This window comes from Ursus arctos, unplaced genomic scaffold, assembly GCF_023065955.2.
Source record: "Ursus arctos isolate Adak ecotype North America unplaced genomic scaffold, UrsArc2.0 scaffold_16, whole genome shotgun sequence".
Taxonomy (NCBI): Eukaryota; Metazoa; Chordata; class Mammalia; order Carnivora; family Ursidae; genus Ursus; species Ursus arctos.
Window position 1 is genome coordinate 40,735,974 of NW_026622830.1, and position 17,835 is coordinate 40,753,808.

The 17,835-nt window shown below is 39.9% G+C and overlaps 1 protein-coding gene across 2 annotated transcripts in view; it reads left to right on the forward strand.

Annotated features, from left to right (window-relative positions):
* The first annotated feature begins 6,966 nt into the window (after positions 1 to 6,966).
* PCSK2 (proprotein convertase subtilisin/kexin type 2) overlaps positions 6,967 to 17,835 on the forward strand; it is a 250,659-nt gene continuing 239,790 nt past the window's right edge. For both annotated transcript variants that reach the window (XM_044385610.3, XM_044385611.3), the window contains exon 1: positions 6,967 to 7,143. In XM_044385610.3, the coding sequence (XP_044241545.3) occupies positions 6,967 to 7,143 (177 nt within the window). The remainder of the gene's footprint in view (positions 7,144 to 17,835) is intronic.

Below are 17,835 nucleotides of genomic sequence, written 5' to 3' on the forward strand. Positions count from 1 at the left end.
CGGTTGGCCATGTGACTTGCTTTGGCCAATAGAATTCTAGTGGACGTGATGCAAGAGGCCTTAAGTGTTGTTCTGTGGCTTGGCTTGTGTTTTGAGCTGCAGTGATAAATCATAAGAAGAGCGTGCCTCAGGTATGCTGCCTCTTCAGCTTAGCCTTCTGAAAAAAATACACGTGGAGAAGATCTAAACCAAACTCACAGGCTGGAGTCAAGCTGAGCCAACCTACAGCCTGAAGCAAAGCCATTCTGGCCAAGCCCAACCTAGATCAACCAAATCACAGGCAGCTGTAACATAAGAATAAAATACTTATTGCAAACCATTAAGTTCAGGATGACTTGTTGTACAGCATTGTACTCGCAATACTTGACTACTTCAGGCTACGCTTTGTGTATCCTTGTATCATTCATGCAACCAGTAAAACTTGAGAGAGATGAGATGCATGAGAGAGATAAGGGCTTAGTTTAGAATAGTATCCTTGAAAATTAACCGTAAACAGAATCTTAGACACAATCAGTCGAAGCAAATACTCGCTGCTCCCCATTTACATTGAGGCTCAGATGATGAAGCGACTTACCTCAGGTCATGACTTACCTTGCAGCCAGCACTGAAGGAAGGAATTTTGACTTCCAGCTTCACAATCTTCCCACAATACCACCACACCCTCTCTTCAGTATTTAGACACTAATTCATATTCTACGTCAATAGCTCACTCATCTCATATTGGTAATTCTGGTTCTGTCCTCCCCTGGCAATCTTCTAAGGACAACCTTATAGCAAAATACAGAACATGAGAAACACTGACCATATTGGACATTTGCAAAGGTTTTTACTACTAGAGGAGGGAGGAAATACAAATTTATCTATTCTGTGTTCTTAAATGTGGATAGAGTGCCTTTGGCCAAGACTGCTTCCATTTCCCTGGAAGGCTGTATTCTGGAAGACTGCGTCTAATTTGGTAGGCTTTTTTTTTTTTTTACATCTATGCTAATAATTGTTTTGGAGAACACATTCCTATTCTCACGTTATTTGAATGTGTTCTATCCGAGCATTATAAAAATCTCTATAGCAAAATGAATTGAGACCTTATAGATTATTCACCCCAGAAGTCACAAACTCAGATGGCTTTATGGGCTAGATCAGGAATGTGAAGCACATGAATCAAGAGGCTGGGAGAGGATTCAGGCAAAGTTAGCAGTTCAGGCCCTATTACATTGTGGGGGAGGGGGTCTTGGAAAATGGTAGTTACTAATTGTGACTATGTTGCCAAATCCTTGATTACTGTAAAAGAAGGAACATTTTGGAATTTTTTAAATGGTAAATGATCCATTTTTAAAGGATGTTGACTATTTTTTTAACATATGATCCATATAAAACATACTCATGAACTGAATGCCACTTGCACAAATTAATGCATTATGGAATGTGCTATTGGAAATTAAGAATACTGTAATTAAGTCCAATATGAATTAAAATGTCCTGATTATGGAATTTTAAAAGAAAAAATAAATCTATAAAAGCCACTAGGTATTGTTTTCAGTAGCTAGTTCTAGAAATATGTCTCTAAGGTGCATTTTTTGGCTCACTCTCTCTAGTGTTATAAAGATAAAATGGATATTGTATGATGAATTTCCTAAAAATAGACTATGCCATGTTTCTAAAACCATGAAGCACAGAATATTTTCACAAGGCATAGAAAATGAGATATCCAAGAGCACAGTCATCAATTTATAGCTATTCTTCCAGCGTATTAAATAACATTATACATCAATTTCTCTACTTGGGCGAGGTCATCCAAATCAATACTAAATAGTGTATAATTACCCAGAGAAGTAGGTCTAAATAAGGACTTTCTAGAATCAGGTGTTTCATTGCAATGGCAGGGTTAGCCTTAAAAAACTAGTACATACATTTTAATGTTTGAACTTTTATTTTACTCATAAAATTTTTATCTTCTTAAATTCAGTTTGTATTTGCTAACAAGCCCTCTACTTTGTTCTCTCTACATTGCTTCTACATTATTTGAGGAGTCCAAAAAAAAAAATCTCCCTGTTAAAGATAATTTCCATAATCATTCAAAAAGTGAAGTGAGAGAGATTTACTGTATTTTTTTAGACCATGAAGAAGAAAAGAGAAATAACACGGGGTAGAGAATTCATGAATAGGTAATCACTTTCTACAGACAATAAGCAATGTTCCAATAAGCCCTGAGAAATAGCTAATTAATTTTCCAAGTGAGCAAACATTATTTTGTAGCCCTGTAGACCTAAAGAGGAATCTAGCGAATAGAAATGTGTTCTTAATTTTCAAAAGAAGATTAAAAGGGTTCTTGGTCCTCATTGTTTAGCTACTTCAATTCCTATCAAAATAATAGAACCTGAATTAACACACAAAAAATAAGTTTTTACTGTCTTGAAAAATAAGAAAGCAATGAGTAGCTTTTATTTATGAATAGTCGATTAGTCTGAACAAATTTGATGGTTTGTTGATGAAATTATAAAATGAAGACACCCCCAAACACTCTAAATTCAATGCCTTGATGATAATAAAACACTGGATAAAGCCCCATGAGTCCTCCCCACTATAGTAATTTAAGACAGCTTACGTAACTAAAGTCAGCTGAGACTTCGCGCTGAAGGAAAAACAGAGATAAGTCATTTAAGGAAAAGGTATAACATGATAAAAGCTATAGAAATTGGAGGACAGACCAAGTAAATCCCGAAGATTTAGAAGGAGTGGTATACACTAGAGAATGAGTTAAATTTTTCCAAATACCTGAATCCTAAGTTACAGCAAATATGGAGGGTAGATAAGTATCACAGGGAAATGAGGTGAGAGCTTAGAAAAAAAAACTATCTGGAGAAAATGTTGAATTTGAAATTTGGCAGAAACCTGTACAGTGGTAACAATACTTCAGGAAGCCTGAGTAAGGAATAGGAAGGACAGGATCATTAGGTGGAATCAGCTTGAAAGGGCTGGTAATGCAGGATGATAGCAAAGAACTGTGGCACCCAGTGAAATTATTTTTACTACACTTAAAATGCTCAGAATTAATGCAACAGTAATGACAAAATTCAACCTGATTTTTAAGAAGGCTGTAATCTAAATTGCCCCTTTTGTTGTACATATCTGTTCCCCTTCAGGTTACACCCCACCCAACTGAAATAAATAGAAACATAAGGTCTTTTCCCTAATGGACCAAAGAACATTCAAAGAACCAGCAGCCTCTCCTGGGGCTGTTTCTAATTTTCTCTCTCCTTCCCAATGATGGGTTTTCCTTGACCTGAAGCTTCCTGTGCCCAAACTTGTCCCTGGAAGTATATCTGAATGGCAGTCCTGATCATAGCTCGGGTGGTTTGGGTTCTTTTAATCACACATAGGTCTGATGATTTATAGTTATGAATCCGTATCATGGGAATGTTTTGATATTTGTAGGACAATATCTTCAGAGAGACTCTAGGGGTTATGTAGCACAATTGAACTGGAACCAAACTTATGTGGGGTTTTTTTGTTTGTTTTGTTTTTGTTTTTTGTGGGTTTTTTTTTTTTTGTATAGATACAACAGTATCTTAAATAGGAAGAATCTCAACATACTGATGATTTTCATGTATGGTACTGAGTGTCAGCCAGTTTGTGTTAGCTATTCTTTCCTCAAATCCACAAAATTAGAAAATAAGAAACTGTTGGTGTGTGTATGGGGGGGTGTATAAAAATGGATAAGCCTGTTGGCCACCATAATGTAATTTAAAAGTATGACTGTCCTTAACATCTCTCAAGCTATTGATGATTCTTTCTACATCATAGTCTACTTTGGCAACTCTTTGAAATTACAATTTGGCTCTTGGACCTGGAAGGTATAACCCAACAGTATCCTCTTACAGATAAGGAGATAGAGGCTTTGAGGGATACAGTGATTTAGTCCAAGTGGCATAGCCAGTGACAGCAGAGCCTGCAATAGAGTTCCTGTCAACTGGATTCCATTCTAGTCCTTGAAACATTCTGCTACCGTTTTCTCTCCTGTTCACGTTCTTGCTCCAAAGTTACTATTAGTATTAAAAAAGGGGGGGGGAGTTTAGAAATAGAAATAGTTACCTTAAAGAGGCTATGTGTGAATGCGCATGGATGTGTCTTTGTATTTGAAGTAGCAATTCATTTTTTTAATTCAATGTATCAATATACTTCCTCCACTTGCATACATTGTTATGCATCTAAAATTGAGAATTTGCATCACAAAAAATTCCATTTCCTTTGCTATGCTGTTCTGACAATATTATGATCAACTGTATTCTATGTAAACCACTAAAAAGGTCTTATTTTAATCCAGGCTTTATTTAGCTTGTACTCAATTTTACATAGTTTTAATTACTGAAAATTCAAATACATAAGATTCAACATTTACTAGCATTTCATCTTTGGAATTTATTTAGAAAATAAAGTATTGCTTTGTGGTTTTAGAAAAAAATTAATAAATATCTCTGAATAGATGGTAATTTCATGTTCATTTTCAGAGAGATTTAGCTACATTAGCAGTGCTATTTCCCAACACCCATAATCTTCTAAATTGACTTATTTGATGCTCTTCAGATCTATTTTTCTTAAGACTTAGATTTTTATCTCTGTTGCTGCTTTTGAAATGCTTTCCATGATTGTGAATCCATCTAATGTAATTTTCACATTTGGTGCCATTTTTCTCAAATGACAATACAGGGCAGGAAGAATCATTGGCATTTCTTCATACCAGCCTAGTACTTTAATTCAAAATATGGGTGCAATATAAGGAAAAGAGAGAAAGGAAGAGATGAAGGTCCCTGAGTAAGAAAACTTAGTGTTAAAATCAAACAGATGGACTATGAGAGGTAAGCTGTGGAGTAGGATAGGGTGATAAAAAAAAAAATCTCAGCAGAAATGAGCCTCTGAGCAGTAAAGAACTGAGGAACACAGAGCAGCTCTGTTCCCTTTTATTAATACTTTCTTAGAAACCTTGTCTCCACTTTGGTCCCTTTCATCTTTAGTCTATGTGCTAACACCTTCTCAGCACCTCATTTAGCTTTTCTTAAAGGAGTTCAAGTACTAACACCACTACTACTAACAATAATTGCATACAGATTTCTTATGCTTTAATCAAAATTTTCAATAATGTCTGCATTTTTATTTGGCAGTGTTTGAAAGGGCTCTGGTGGAGCCAACTATGCCAACAAGAGGATCTGCTCTGAAGACAATGTGTCCCATGGCATTGTGTGTATTCACTTCTACCAATATTGCTTTTCTTGTGTAGATTCTGACTTCATGCTAAGATGAAAAGGGGGAAGTCTTTTGAAAATAAAACATGTGTGTGTGTGTGTGTGTGTGTGTGTGTGTGTGTGTGTTGTAAAATGTGTCAACATTATTCTCTCTCTTCCTTTCTCCTTGTCTACCTCTTTCTCTGTCTCTGTCTCTCTCTCTGGCTGTACTGCATACACTTAAGCCTCTAAGAAAAAGGTCTCTCACTTCTTATCCAAGTAAAGCAGGATTTTGAACTTTGGAGCTAAATGATAATGGGAATAAGTGTGCATACCCTGTAACTCAACAATATTTGAGTTGCTTTGAAACAATGGACCAGATTTCTTGGCAGACACCTCGCCCCTGCTTCCTCTCACTGGGGCAAGAAGAAGTCGGTGTAAGCCGTTAGTAGACTGGGAGCGCACGTTTCTTAACTGGATAATTTAGTTGACCCGCTGCCACTTGGCCTGAATTCGCCCCAGTTGAGAATGCCCAACTGGAGTCTTGGCCCAGCTCCTAGGATTGGTGGCTACACCTTCCCAAAGGCACACCCTTGCTGTCCTTGTGCAAGCGAACGTCCCCAAGTCTGAGAATGTACCTCCAGGCATGTCAATCCTGGCCGCGCCTCTCTTGAAGGCGGTCTCTGCGGAGCAGCCCAGACTCCGGGAGGAGTCTCATCTAATCACAGTTGCTGGTGGGAGTGAGTCTGATCTCCTGCTAGGCTTCCCAGATGCTTAGTTCCAGACAAGCCCGGAGCCTACAAAAATATAAATAAATAAATAAATAAATAAATACTAGCTCCCATGAGTCACCCAAAGAAGGCTGCTTTCCCCAACCTTCCCCGTGCCTGGAAGGGGAGTAACCCTCCCCCGGGATTTGCCCAAAGTGGCGACAGGAGGGTTAATATTTGCTTTGTTATTGTGAGGAAGAGAGGCAAGTATGCCTTGAGAGAGAGAGGGAGAGAAAGAGTTGTTTTGCAGCGGAAAATAAGCAGGGAAGAGGAATAGGGAGAGGCCGGTGCCCCAGCTCCCCTCGGGGCCTCAGAGAGCGGCACACGCCGTAATTCCCTTTCCAGAGCCTTACAGATTTCCACAAACAATGACATCACTCAGGCGCCGCCGACCAGATTACAGCTGGGGGGATTTTCCTGGGAGCAAGGCGGGCCCGGGTGGAGAGATGGAGGAGCTCTCCAGGGTTCTGAAAGGGGCGGGGGCGCGGGCTCGCCGCGCGGCGCCCCCCGTCGGCGGAGGCGGACCTGCCGGGCCAGGGGCGGGCAGAGGCGGGCCCGGGGCGGTCCAGGGCGGGGCCCGCCGCTTCCCGGGCCCTCATTGGCTGCTGGCGGGTACACGTCACCCAGGCTGGTGCTCTCCTCCGGCCCCAGTGGAATTGGAGCCGAGGAGGAGCTGAAAATGCAGATTTAGCCTCAAGCACAGACATACACTCGCTCTTTCTCTCAGATACACACAGCTCCCCACATTCGCACCTCTGCCAGCGAGCCTGACTACACGGCTTCCCCGCCAGGCAGATGCCAGAGGAGAACAAACATTGATTTGCTGCTTTCCAAGCCCCTAATTAGTCTTTTTCCCAACACAAAGATTTTTTTAAACAAACAAAAAACTATATATATTTTTTTATTTGCACCGTTCCTCCGAGTCCCCCGCTCCACCAGCCTGCGCGCCTCCTAGCACCACTTTTCACTCCCAGAGAAAGATGAAAGGTGGCTGTATCTCCCAGTGGAAGGCGGCCGCCGGGCTCCTCTTCTGTGTCATGGTTTTTGCATCTGCCGAGAGACCGGTCTTCACGAATCATTTTCTTGTGGAGTTGCAAAAAGGAGGAGAGGAAGAAGCTCGCCAAGTTGCAGCAGAACACGGCTTTGGAGTCCGAAAGGTAAGATCTCCCTTGCATTTCGCATGTTGTTTCAAAACGGGGGCAGCCCTGCGCAATCTCATTGCAGATTTGCAAGTTTTCTTTCTCATGCGATGCAGATATTCTGCCATGGGCTCTTTAACACGACATTGCCTCCGGTGATCTTTCACGGGTTATGTAATTAAAATGTCCTTCAAATTGTACTAGTAAGGTCATAAAAATAATTTATTGCTCTTTGACTTGGTGGCGAAAACAAGATAACACCTTTCTAACAATGCCTTGCGCCCGGGCTGCTGTCCGAGGTACCAAGTTCTCAAGGCTGCGTGGGGATGGAGGAATGAGTGCTGAACATCTGGGCTTGACGTTGGCAGTCTTTGCCAGGGATGTATCCCCCACCCCCATCTCCTGGAGAAAGAGTAGTTTCCGACGGACAAGGCTAAAAGCTCGGACATTGCAATCTACCTCCGTGCTTTTCGGATCCCGCGCTAGGACTTCCCTCCCGGTGACTTCAGCCCCTGCTCTTTTCCAGGAACAACAGCTCCCTGGCTGCAGGAGACTTGGAAACATGAACTGGGTCTTCTTTCCAAATTGGGGTGGAACTTCTCGCCCTCGCCCCTGCCCACGAGCGCCCGCCCCCGAAGCGTACTCCTAGTTAGCTCTCTGATTCTCAACTCACAGCTGTAGAAGCTGGCAAGGTAGATTTTGAGAGGAGTTCCCTATGGAGAAATCGGGGTGACTCTCCTGGTGTGTGGGCGGCCAGCTTGGCTTTCCCACAAGGGCGCGGGGATCCCCATTCCGAGAAGTTGTCAGAGTTCAACTGTTTGGGCAGCTAGATAAGGCTCCCAATCTAGGACGCCTTGGGACTCCTTTGGCGACTCCAGGGTATCCGTTCTAGGAGAGCAGCGGAGAGGAGAGTGCTGGGTGGGGGCCGTGGCTTATTTACTTGTCCTTGCAAAATATCTCGTCAGAAATCGCAAGTGTCCTTAGGGGACCTGGAGAGGTGTGGGGTGGAGTGAGAGTGCAAGGAGAAACCGGGCGAGGGGAGCCTAGAGGACATAGGGATGCTATTTGGCAACCAGAGGGCTGGGTGGAGGTCTGTGGGGTTCGGGGCACTCCTCCCTCCTGATCCCAGGAGAGAAGCTGGAGATGAGCGGCGGGTGCTTTCCTCTGTTGCTTTTGCCTCTCAAGGACAGCACGAACTAGGTCTCCTATCAGTCCTCTGTCCCGACTTCCCACGCCTCCCGCCTCCCTCCCAGGCGCCGCGAGGGCTCCCTCACGTGCGGCCGGCTCTCCCTCCTCGGTAGGGCGTTGGCAGCCGCGATTTCGACCCCAGGTGGGTTTCAGAGCAAGTAAGTCAGAGGTCTGGGAGGAGGCGCCCGCCGGGTCTACCAGTGGCGCGCGGGCGGGTCTTGCAGTAGGGAACTTGTTGCTCCCGGGAAGCGTGGGTGGAGCAGGGGAGAGAAGATGCCAGCTGAGGGAGCAGCCCGCTGTCGTTCTTCCCCAGAGTCTGGGGCTGTTTCAAGAGTGCCACCAACACAGTAAACAAGCAGACCCTCCTTCCTTCCCATCCCGCCCCCCTAACTTGGCAAGACTCAGTACCCAGGAGCCATAAATATAACAGTGATTGTAATAGTGATTATTATTACCTGACAACAATAGGGCACCCTTGTGTTCTGGAGTCCTTATATACATTCTTATTTAATATTCTCAACAACGCTGAGGAAGCTAGTATTATTAAGCGCACAGCACTGATAAGGTTCAGATCAGGGCCCAAGGTAAAAAAAAAATTTTAAAAATAAAATAAAAAAACATATCTGGATTTAAACCCAGATCTTTCAGAGCTAAACTCATGCTATTTACCTCCTGGAACATACCAAACAGGCTAAGTGCTCTGCAGGATGTGTTGGGCTTCGAGGTATGCTGAGAAGGGATGTGGCATCAGGCTCTTTAGTTTTTGAGTGTAAAGGCGCTGCCGTTGATGCAGAAATCTTCTTCCTCTCTCCCCATACCATGCATCTTTTCATAGCAGAGGCAGACATTGCCATCTCTTTACTTACCCTTTGGAAAATATGTCCTTTAGGATCTTAGCAACTTAAGCAAATGCAGGTGTAGGTAAGACAGATAATGGCTTAACTTATCAATTCTCCAAGAGGGTCACTCTATATAGAGGTAAACGGCTTAATGGGAGATTTATAGTTCTGATGGTGAAGTTTGAGAAAGGAGGTGTAGGGACAATCTCATCATAAATGAATCTGGATAATTTTTATATACTTACATAAAATCTGAGGGAACTCATACTTCAGGGTAAAATCAGATACCTAAGCCTCTTTCACCCCCACTCTTTTTTCAAGAGGAACCCTCTGATTTTGAATCAGCCTCAGACAGGCAATTTCTATCTAGGAAAAATGAGCCTTTGCCTTGCTACCTCTCCTCACCTCTCTATAACCTATCAAAAGTAGCATCTCTTATCCAAATGATTTTTGTTCCGATACATATTTAAGTAAAAAATCAGTCTATGGTAGAATACTTCTGTCTGATGAATCTTTGCATGATACCACATCTGTGTAGAATAAACCCTCTTTTCCTTCCTATCCATCCTTCAAGTCTGAGCTTGAACCTTCCCTGATGCTATGGACCACATTGTGCTTTCCCTTCTCCAAATTCCTATGGGACAAAAAAGCAAAGCGTACGCAACATAAGCTGGTACATTCCATCCTTTGTCCTCTAGTCATTTCATACATGTAAGTAAATATGGGTGTAAGTATCGTCTGTCCATTTGAAAGGTATTACATATTCAAGGATGATATCTTCTATATTTCTGGTTTCCTCACCAAAGCCAACCTGTTACTGGGTTTGCTAGCCTGTAAAGAAATGTCCTTCATTTTATCTCTTCCTCTAGGTTTCCCAAACACTGTCCTGTCTTGTTTTCATCAGTACTATACTTTTGTTACTCTTTTTTTTTTCATTTTAAACCCATAATACCTCCTTCTTTTTCCTTTCTTTAACACTTACTGTGTCGTCCAATTCCCTACTGCTCCATCCTCTCCAGTGCTCTCCAGTGCTCTGTGTTAGATACCAAAGATCCTCGGTGGTTATTTATTCATCCAAAAGAAGGGTCAGCTATGCAGACTAGGGGGACCTGCTATTTTACCGAATTATCTCATCTAACCTCAGAAACCTGTGAGGTCGAAATTGTTGCCATCAGCCCTCATTCTCAGATGAAAAACTTAAAGCTCCAAGTGGTTAAGCATATATTTGGAAAGGGGAAAAATCAAATTTAAAACCAAATTTGCTTTGTGGAAAATAATTTTGTTATTTTACCAAGCTGCCTTGGGGAAGCCTTCTCTGACAACCAAGAACTCCACTCTTGGGCACCATTTTAGACTTCTGATGTTTCTTCCTTTCCTTTCTTTCTTTTTCTTTTCTTCTGTAGCCAACACCTACGTCTGCCAAGGTCATTAACTAATGTGTATGAGCATGTACTTCTTCAAGTAGATCATAGATCTTCCAAGAGAAGAAGCAAGATACTATGCCTTCCTATAGCCCCATATTTAGCACGGTGGTCTGTATATGAGGTATTAAATGAATATTTGTTGACTATTTTGCCAAACTCTTGCAAGGCCATGACCAACCAATTGTATTTCCTCCCTGAAATGGAGTAAAACTACCTATAACTTTACTGTTAGAAAGGTGAGGTTGAGACTAAAATTTTCTATTTTATCATGACTGGCCCAAAGACATATGTTCATCAAAAAAGATGTATATGTCTAGGAGAGTGAGTGAGTTTACAGGAACATCAGAGGTGTTATTCCAGAGTGCCTTAAATCCCTTGTGGAAAAAAAAATTACTTATTAAAATGATGTGTTGAAGGTTGGCCAAAAATCAAGTAAGAATTTAGGTAAAAATCCAAACAATAGACAATTAAGTGTTTTTGTTTTATTACAATAGATTTTGTTTTTTATCCATATAGGACTAAGGCTAGGAAAATCATGTGGCTACTTTTATATATGTGATCATTAATTTTTTAAAATCTAGTAGTAATTGTGCTGTTATATAATGGAAGAGTAAATTTCTTTTAATTTTAATTGAATGTCTAATTTTAATTTTAACTGAATTTAATTTTAAAATTAAATTTCTTTTCATTTTATTGAAGTATACTTTAGGAAAGAACACAGCTTAATAAACTTTAACAACATGGGCACACATGTATAACTAGAATCCAAATCAAGGAATAAGGCATTATTTATATCTCATAAGTTCCCCCTCTTGCTCATTTGGGTAGTTTTTGGTTTTAGGCTATTATGAATATTTCTTCTGTGGATACCGTAGTGTATGTATGTTGGTGAACACATGTATGCCTCTCTGTTGGGAGTATCCCTAGGAGTAGAATAGTAGAGTCAAGGGGCATACACACATTCAACTTTAGTAGACTGTATCCGTTTTCTATTGCTGTGTAAAAGATTACTACAGACTTTGTGGCCTAAAACCACACAAATTCATTATTTTATAGTTTTCATGGATAAGGAGTCTTGCACATTATAGTTGAAACTGCTGCTCAAGGGCTCACAGGTTGAAATCAAGATATTGGCCAGCTATGTCCCCATCTAGAGGAACAACCAAGGGGAAATCTACTTCCAAGCATATTCAAGGTTTAGAAGAATTCAGCTCCTTGTAGTTGTAGACCTGGAGTCTTCATTTTTTGCTGGCTCTACTCTCAGCTCCTGAAAGCTACCCTCATGACCTAGTGCATGACCCCTTCCATGAATCTCACACTTTCACCCTTCTTTCAGGAAGGGCTCAGTCCCTGCTTAGGTTAGCCTGATTAAGTCAGGCCCACCCAGGATAATTCTTTTCATTAATTCAGGTAAGCTGATTTGGGACCTTAACTACATTCATAAATCTCTTCACCTCTGCCATATAATGTAATCTAATCACAGGAATGAAATGCATCATCTTCATAATACTGCCTCCAAACTCAAGGGGAGGGGATTATACAGGGCATGTACACAAGGGAGCAGATATCTTGGGGTCCACCTCAGAATTCTGCCTGCCATTGACAACCCAGTAGCATGTGAGGATTCTGATTGTTCCACATTCTCACCAACATTTGATCTTTCTTTCTTTCTTTTTTTCCCCAAGTAGAATTTGTTTTAATTCACTTTAGTATAATAATGAAACATAACATATAGGAATTTTATTTTATTTTTATTTTTATTTTTTTGGTCTCAGGATTCCTTTTTTTTTTAATACTCATTTTTTATTATGTTATGTTAGTCACCATACAGTACATCCCTAGTTGTTGATGTAAAGTTCCGTGATTCATTACTTGTGTATAACACCAACATTTGGTCTTTCCTATCTTTTTCCTCACTTTGGTGTCTATGTAATGGCGATGGTATCTCATTGTGATTTTAATTTACATTTCCCTGTTGATCAATTGAAGCTGAATACCTCTTCATTTGCTTGTTGGTGATTCGGAAGTCCTTTTTTATTCATTATTTGTTCAGGTCTTTTGCCCTGAAAACAGTTTTTGTTTTTGGATTGTCTGTCTTAATTTTTGGTTTGTAGGAGTTCTTTGGTTATTATGGATAGGAATCTTTTGTCAGATATATTTATTTTGAATATTTATTTTCACCTTTTTAGTGGTGTCTTAATGTCCCAACAATATTGAATCCAGATTCTATAATTTCACTCTCATTTCATCATGCATCAGTTATCAGTCCAAAGAAGTAATCTCCTGCCTTTTGCCCCATATTTCTCTAGATCAAGATTAACATGGTTTAGAGGGGGAAACAAAACAGAATATAGATTTGACCCTAAGTATTTCCAAAAGGATTTCTAAGAAGCCCTTAAGGAACAGTTTTTCTGAAACTACAAGGCCTACTACCATGGTAGGCAAAGGGAAATAGCTCAGAACCCTACTACCCCAACATGAAAGCTATGAATTCCTTTTGGACCCCGATTTAATGCAGTATGCCTTAGGTCAAGTCCAAACTCTTCTCTCAAGTCTTCTCTGACTGACCTAGACCAGAACATCTTCTATCTTTTTGGGACTTCCATCTGTCTTTTTGGGACTTGAATCTATTCCTTTTTCTTGGCACCAGTCATATTTGTCACAACACTCACTATATCCAGTGCCTTTCTTGTGACTGAAGAGAGCTAGGAACAGCCACGTTCAAAGGTAAAAATGATGGGATTTAGAATTAGACAGTACTGGAAACTTGTCTAGTTTACAAAACCTCTCAGAGGCTTATGTTTAAAATATAGTGGTTAGCAAAAATAAATAATATAGTACATGTAAGGTTCTGGACACAGTGGCAAGTGCATAGAATAAAAAACCTATTATTGGTAGTAGTAATAATAATAATAAGGAAATGGCCTTGCTATATATATATATCTTTTTTACTCAAGAAGGCAGTTTTAAGTTGTACTGTCTCAGGAGTAACAACTGATTGAATGAGGAATAAACACTCTGCCCAATGGAAACCTATCCGTGAGTTGGCCATGGTCCATGAGAGGGCCTAGCTCAAATAATTCAGTGAATTTAATTCATTATAGACCATGGTGATTATCTCAACCAATAATACTGGCTTCCTTAGGAAATTTGATTCACTAGTTGCTATAGAGAGGAGAATGGGATCTAGTTGCCATGAAAGAGCCCATCCAGACCATAGGAGATGCAGACATTTTATATGAGTTCCTAATAACTTTCCAGTTCCATTTCCCAGCAAATCTCCCAGCCTGTCTTGCAGATAAGTATGACCATATGGTGATTCTAGCCAATGTAATGTAAGCAGAAGTGAAGTGCACTTCTTCCTTGCTTGATACTTGAAACTTCCATAGGTTGATTCTCCACCCTCTTTTCTCTTTTGAGGCTTGATGTGATTGAGAACAGTGACTTTGGAAGCCAAACGCTAAAGATGGCAGTCGCAAGATGGAAAGACCCCAGGTCCCTGATTCTTGACTAGAACTTTATGAGTGATAAATTAAACTATTACATTATGACACCGAGATTTGAGACTTTATCTTTAGAACAACCAGCATTACCCAAACCAATATACTGTCAATATATATCCCTTTTCTTAGTTGCTGGAGTGACTCTCTACACCTTACAACCAAACCAAATCAGATCACAAGAACAATAATTTTTAAAAGACTTATGAAGTCTCCTGTATTTTCACCTCATAGTGTAAGCCAACTTTTCAGGTCTTTGTGATTTTTCTTCTCCAGGAAGAATATAAAATCCATTAAACACTCTTGTCCCACTGGCAACCAATTTGCCCTATTCATACCAGGTACTCATTATGTGCTCCTTGGTTGATAAATAAACTTGGATCACAAGGTGACTGTTTGGCCATTAGCTCAGAGAAAAGGCACTTGAAGAACTAGTTTTCAAAAAATTACCCCTGTAGCATCCATTTATTTATAGGCTGCAATTTAGCTAGGAAGTAGAAGTAGGTAACAAGCAGCAAGTCAATGCCTGACAGACTCCCGTGTTTCCCTAAAATCCCCAACTTAGAAATGATCAGTAATAGAAGAGATTAGCTCTTTGAGCAGGAAAAAAAAAAAAAAGCCTACGGTTAAAACTTGATCAAAATACAAAAGAAGGAGAAAAATTACACCTCTTTTTCTCAAATGAATGACTATCTAAAATTCAATGCCTCTTCCAAAAGATCTTATTAGCTGTGGATCATAATGTTATAGCACATCAGGGAGTAATGCTATAGTTAAGTTTGCAATAATTATATATTTGGCTGTAACCGTTCAAAGAAGTCAGGTTTTAAAAATAAAACATGAAACCTGAAGTTCACACTTTTTCCACCCACTAGAGCAGTGGCTTCATTCTACATTTGAGCTCAGATTCATCATTTCAAAAAGAAACCCTGAACTGAATTTATGCATTACTATTTGAGATTCAAATAATCACAGGACAGTTCAAAAGCAGGAGTTTTTCACCTTCTTCACATAAATTTTTATAATATTTATATTATATGCATTGTATTTATTTTTATATTTATTATATTAATTTATTATATATATATATATGGTATCTATTATAATATATTATAGCTCAAGTCCACTAACTGACTAAATTCCGCTAATGGTTAGGGAATCAAGAAATTACGTTTGAATTAACACTTCCACCCTAAATGTAATGATTCCATATTAGTGAATGGCTTCTACATGAGGTATGATATAAAAAAAGCAGTAAACTCTCTAGACAAGCTGTTTTTGTCCCTAAAACAATTTGACCATGACTTTTCGGAGAAAGTTGTGATGTGCTGGGGTCCTCTGGTAAGAATAATTGAATATAACAAACTCTTAGATTGAAAGTGCAACATGGATGCAAACTCTTCATTTTCTGACACAAATGAAATAGACTCAAGAATGTTACAGGATGTTAATAGTTTCTCCATTAGAAAGTTGATAAGAGGGGCGCCAGGGTGGCACAGTGGTTAAGCGTCTGCCTTCGGCTCAGGGTGTGATCCCGGCGTTATGGGATCGAGCCCCACATCAGGCTCCTCCGCTGGGAGCCTGCTTCTTCCTCTCCCACTCCCCCTGCTTGTGTTCCCTCTCTCGCTGGCTGTCTCTCTCTCTCTGTCAAATAAATAAATAAAATCTTTAAAAAAAAAAAAAAAGAAAGTTGATAAGAACATGAAAACCATAGGATACTAAAGTTGTTCTTTACTTATAACTTTAAATTTGGCACTGACTCATGAACATCTAATTCTCCCAAATTTTCCTAAATAGATTCACTTAATGCTCACTCTGTATTGAAGTAGGAAGAGTTCAAAGAGAGATGAGAGACATATAGAACCATTTATTTGGAGACACCAAGAACAGGAAAATAACAATTTAGACTTAAAACATGTGCCAAGTGTAGTAATGGCATTAGAAAAAAAATTATTCTGACCTGGGATACTTGGCTTTCACTGTTCCATTGTTGTGGTTTTATTTTTCCCGTATTCAATTATTTATTGTGGCTTTCTGCATAATCACCAAAAGCTGGAAACAGTCCACATGCCCATGAACCAGTAAATATATAAACAAACTGTGATATAAATTCACTATATCCGTATAGTGAAATACTACTTAGCAGTAAAAAGGAACAAACTATTGATAGTAGCAACAATGAGGATGGATCTCAAATGCATTCAACCAAATGAAAGAAGCAACACTCAAAGGCCACACACACTTAAGGTTTCTGTTTACTTATCACTGTGGAAAAGGCAAAACTGTAGGGACAGGATAATAAACCAGTGGTTGCAAGGGGGAAATGTGGAAGGAGACACACTACCCAGAAGCATGATAGAACTTCCTGGGGTGATAGACACATTCTGTTTCTTGATTGTGGTGATAATTATATAGTCTTTATACATCGATCAAAATTCATGGAACTATTCATCTAAACAGGGTAAATTTTAATGCATGTTAATTACACCCAAATAAGGATGTTCTAACAGGGGGAGAGGTATTTATTGGCTCATATAAATAAGAAGTCTGAATGTTTTCTAGTTTCAGAGGTATTTGGGGCTGACTTATGCAAGGTCCTTAGCCATCTATCTTTTGCCCTTCCTTCCTCCATGCTGACTTCCTCTTTCCAAGTGGCCCACCCGTCACTCCCCTCTTTTTTTTTTTAATTTTAAATTTATTTCTTTTTTTAAAGTTCCATGATTTATTACTTACGTAAAACACCCAGTGCACCATGCAATATGTGCCCTCCTTAATACCCATCACCAGCGTATCCCATCCCCCCCCACCACAAAGCCCTCAGTTTGTTTCCCAGAGTCCATAGTCTCTCATGGTTCCTTCCCCCTTCTGTTTACCCCATCTTAATTCTTCCCTTTCTTCTCCTACCGATCTTCCTACTTTTTATGTTCCATAAATGAGTGAAACCATATGATAATTGTCTTTCTCTGCTTGACTTATTTCACTTAGCATTATCTCCTCCAGTCCTGTCCATGTTGCAGCAAATGTTGAGCAATCGTTCTTTTTATGGCTGAGTAATATTCCATTGTATATATGAATCACATCTTCTTAATCCAGTCACCTGTTGAAGGGCATCTTGGCTCCTTCCACGATTTAACTATTGTTCCAGTGTTTTAATAAAAGCTGAGGGTAATGACATCAACAGTCTTGCTTTCTGTGTAAACACAATGGAATAAAATGTGATAAACTAAGCCTACAGGAGTAGTGGTTGAATGAATGATCCAATTTATGTTGGTATCAGATTTCTTAGACAATTGAGCATCTTCCCTCTTGAGATTTAAACAAACAAGCAAACAAAATATGTGAATTCTTCGACTGGAGGGATGGCGAATCTCTCAGTGAAAGCCACAGTATTTTTTTTTTAAAGATTTTATTTATTTATTTATTCGACAGAGATAGAGACAGCCAGCGAGAGAGCGAACACAAGCAGGGGGAGCGGGAGAGGAAGAAGCAGGCTCATAGCGGAGGAGCCTGATGTGGGGCTCGATCCCACAATGCCGGGATCACGCCCTGAGCCGAAGGCAGATGCTTAACCGCTGTGCCACCCAGGCGCCCCTAAGCCACAGTATTCTTGCACATTATAGCCCTTGTGAATGCCATGAGTGGAAATCATCAAGTTAATAAGTTGACATAAGAATCCCTAAGCATATGAAAAATATAATAACTTAATTATTTTTGTCAAAATTACGCATCCTCATTATTTTTTTAATATCAAGTAGTGCA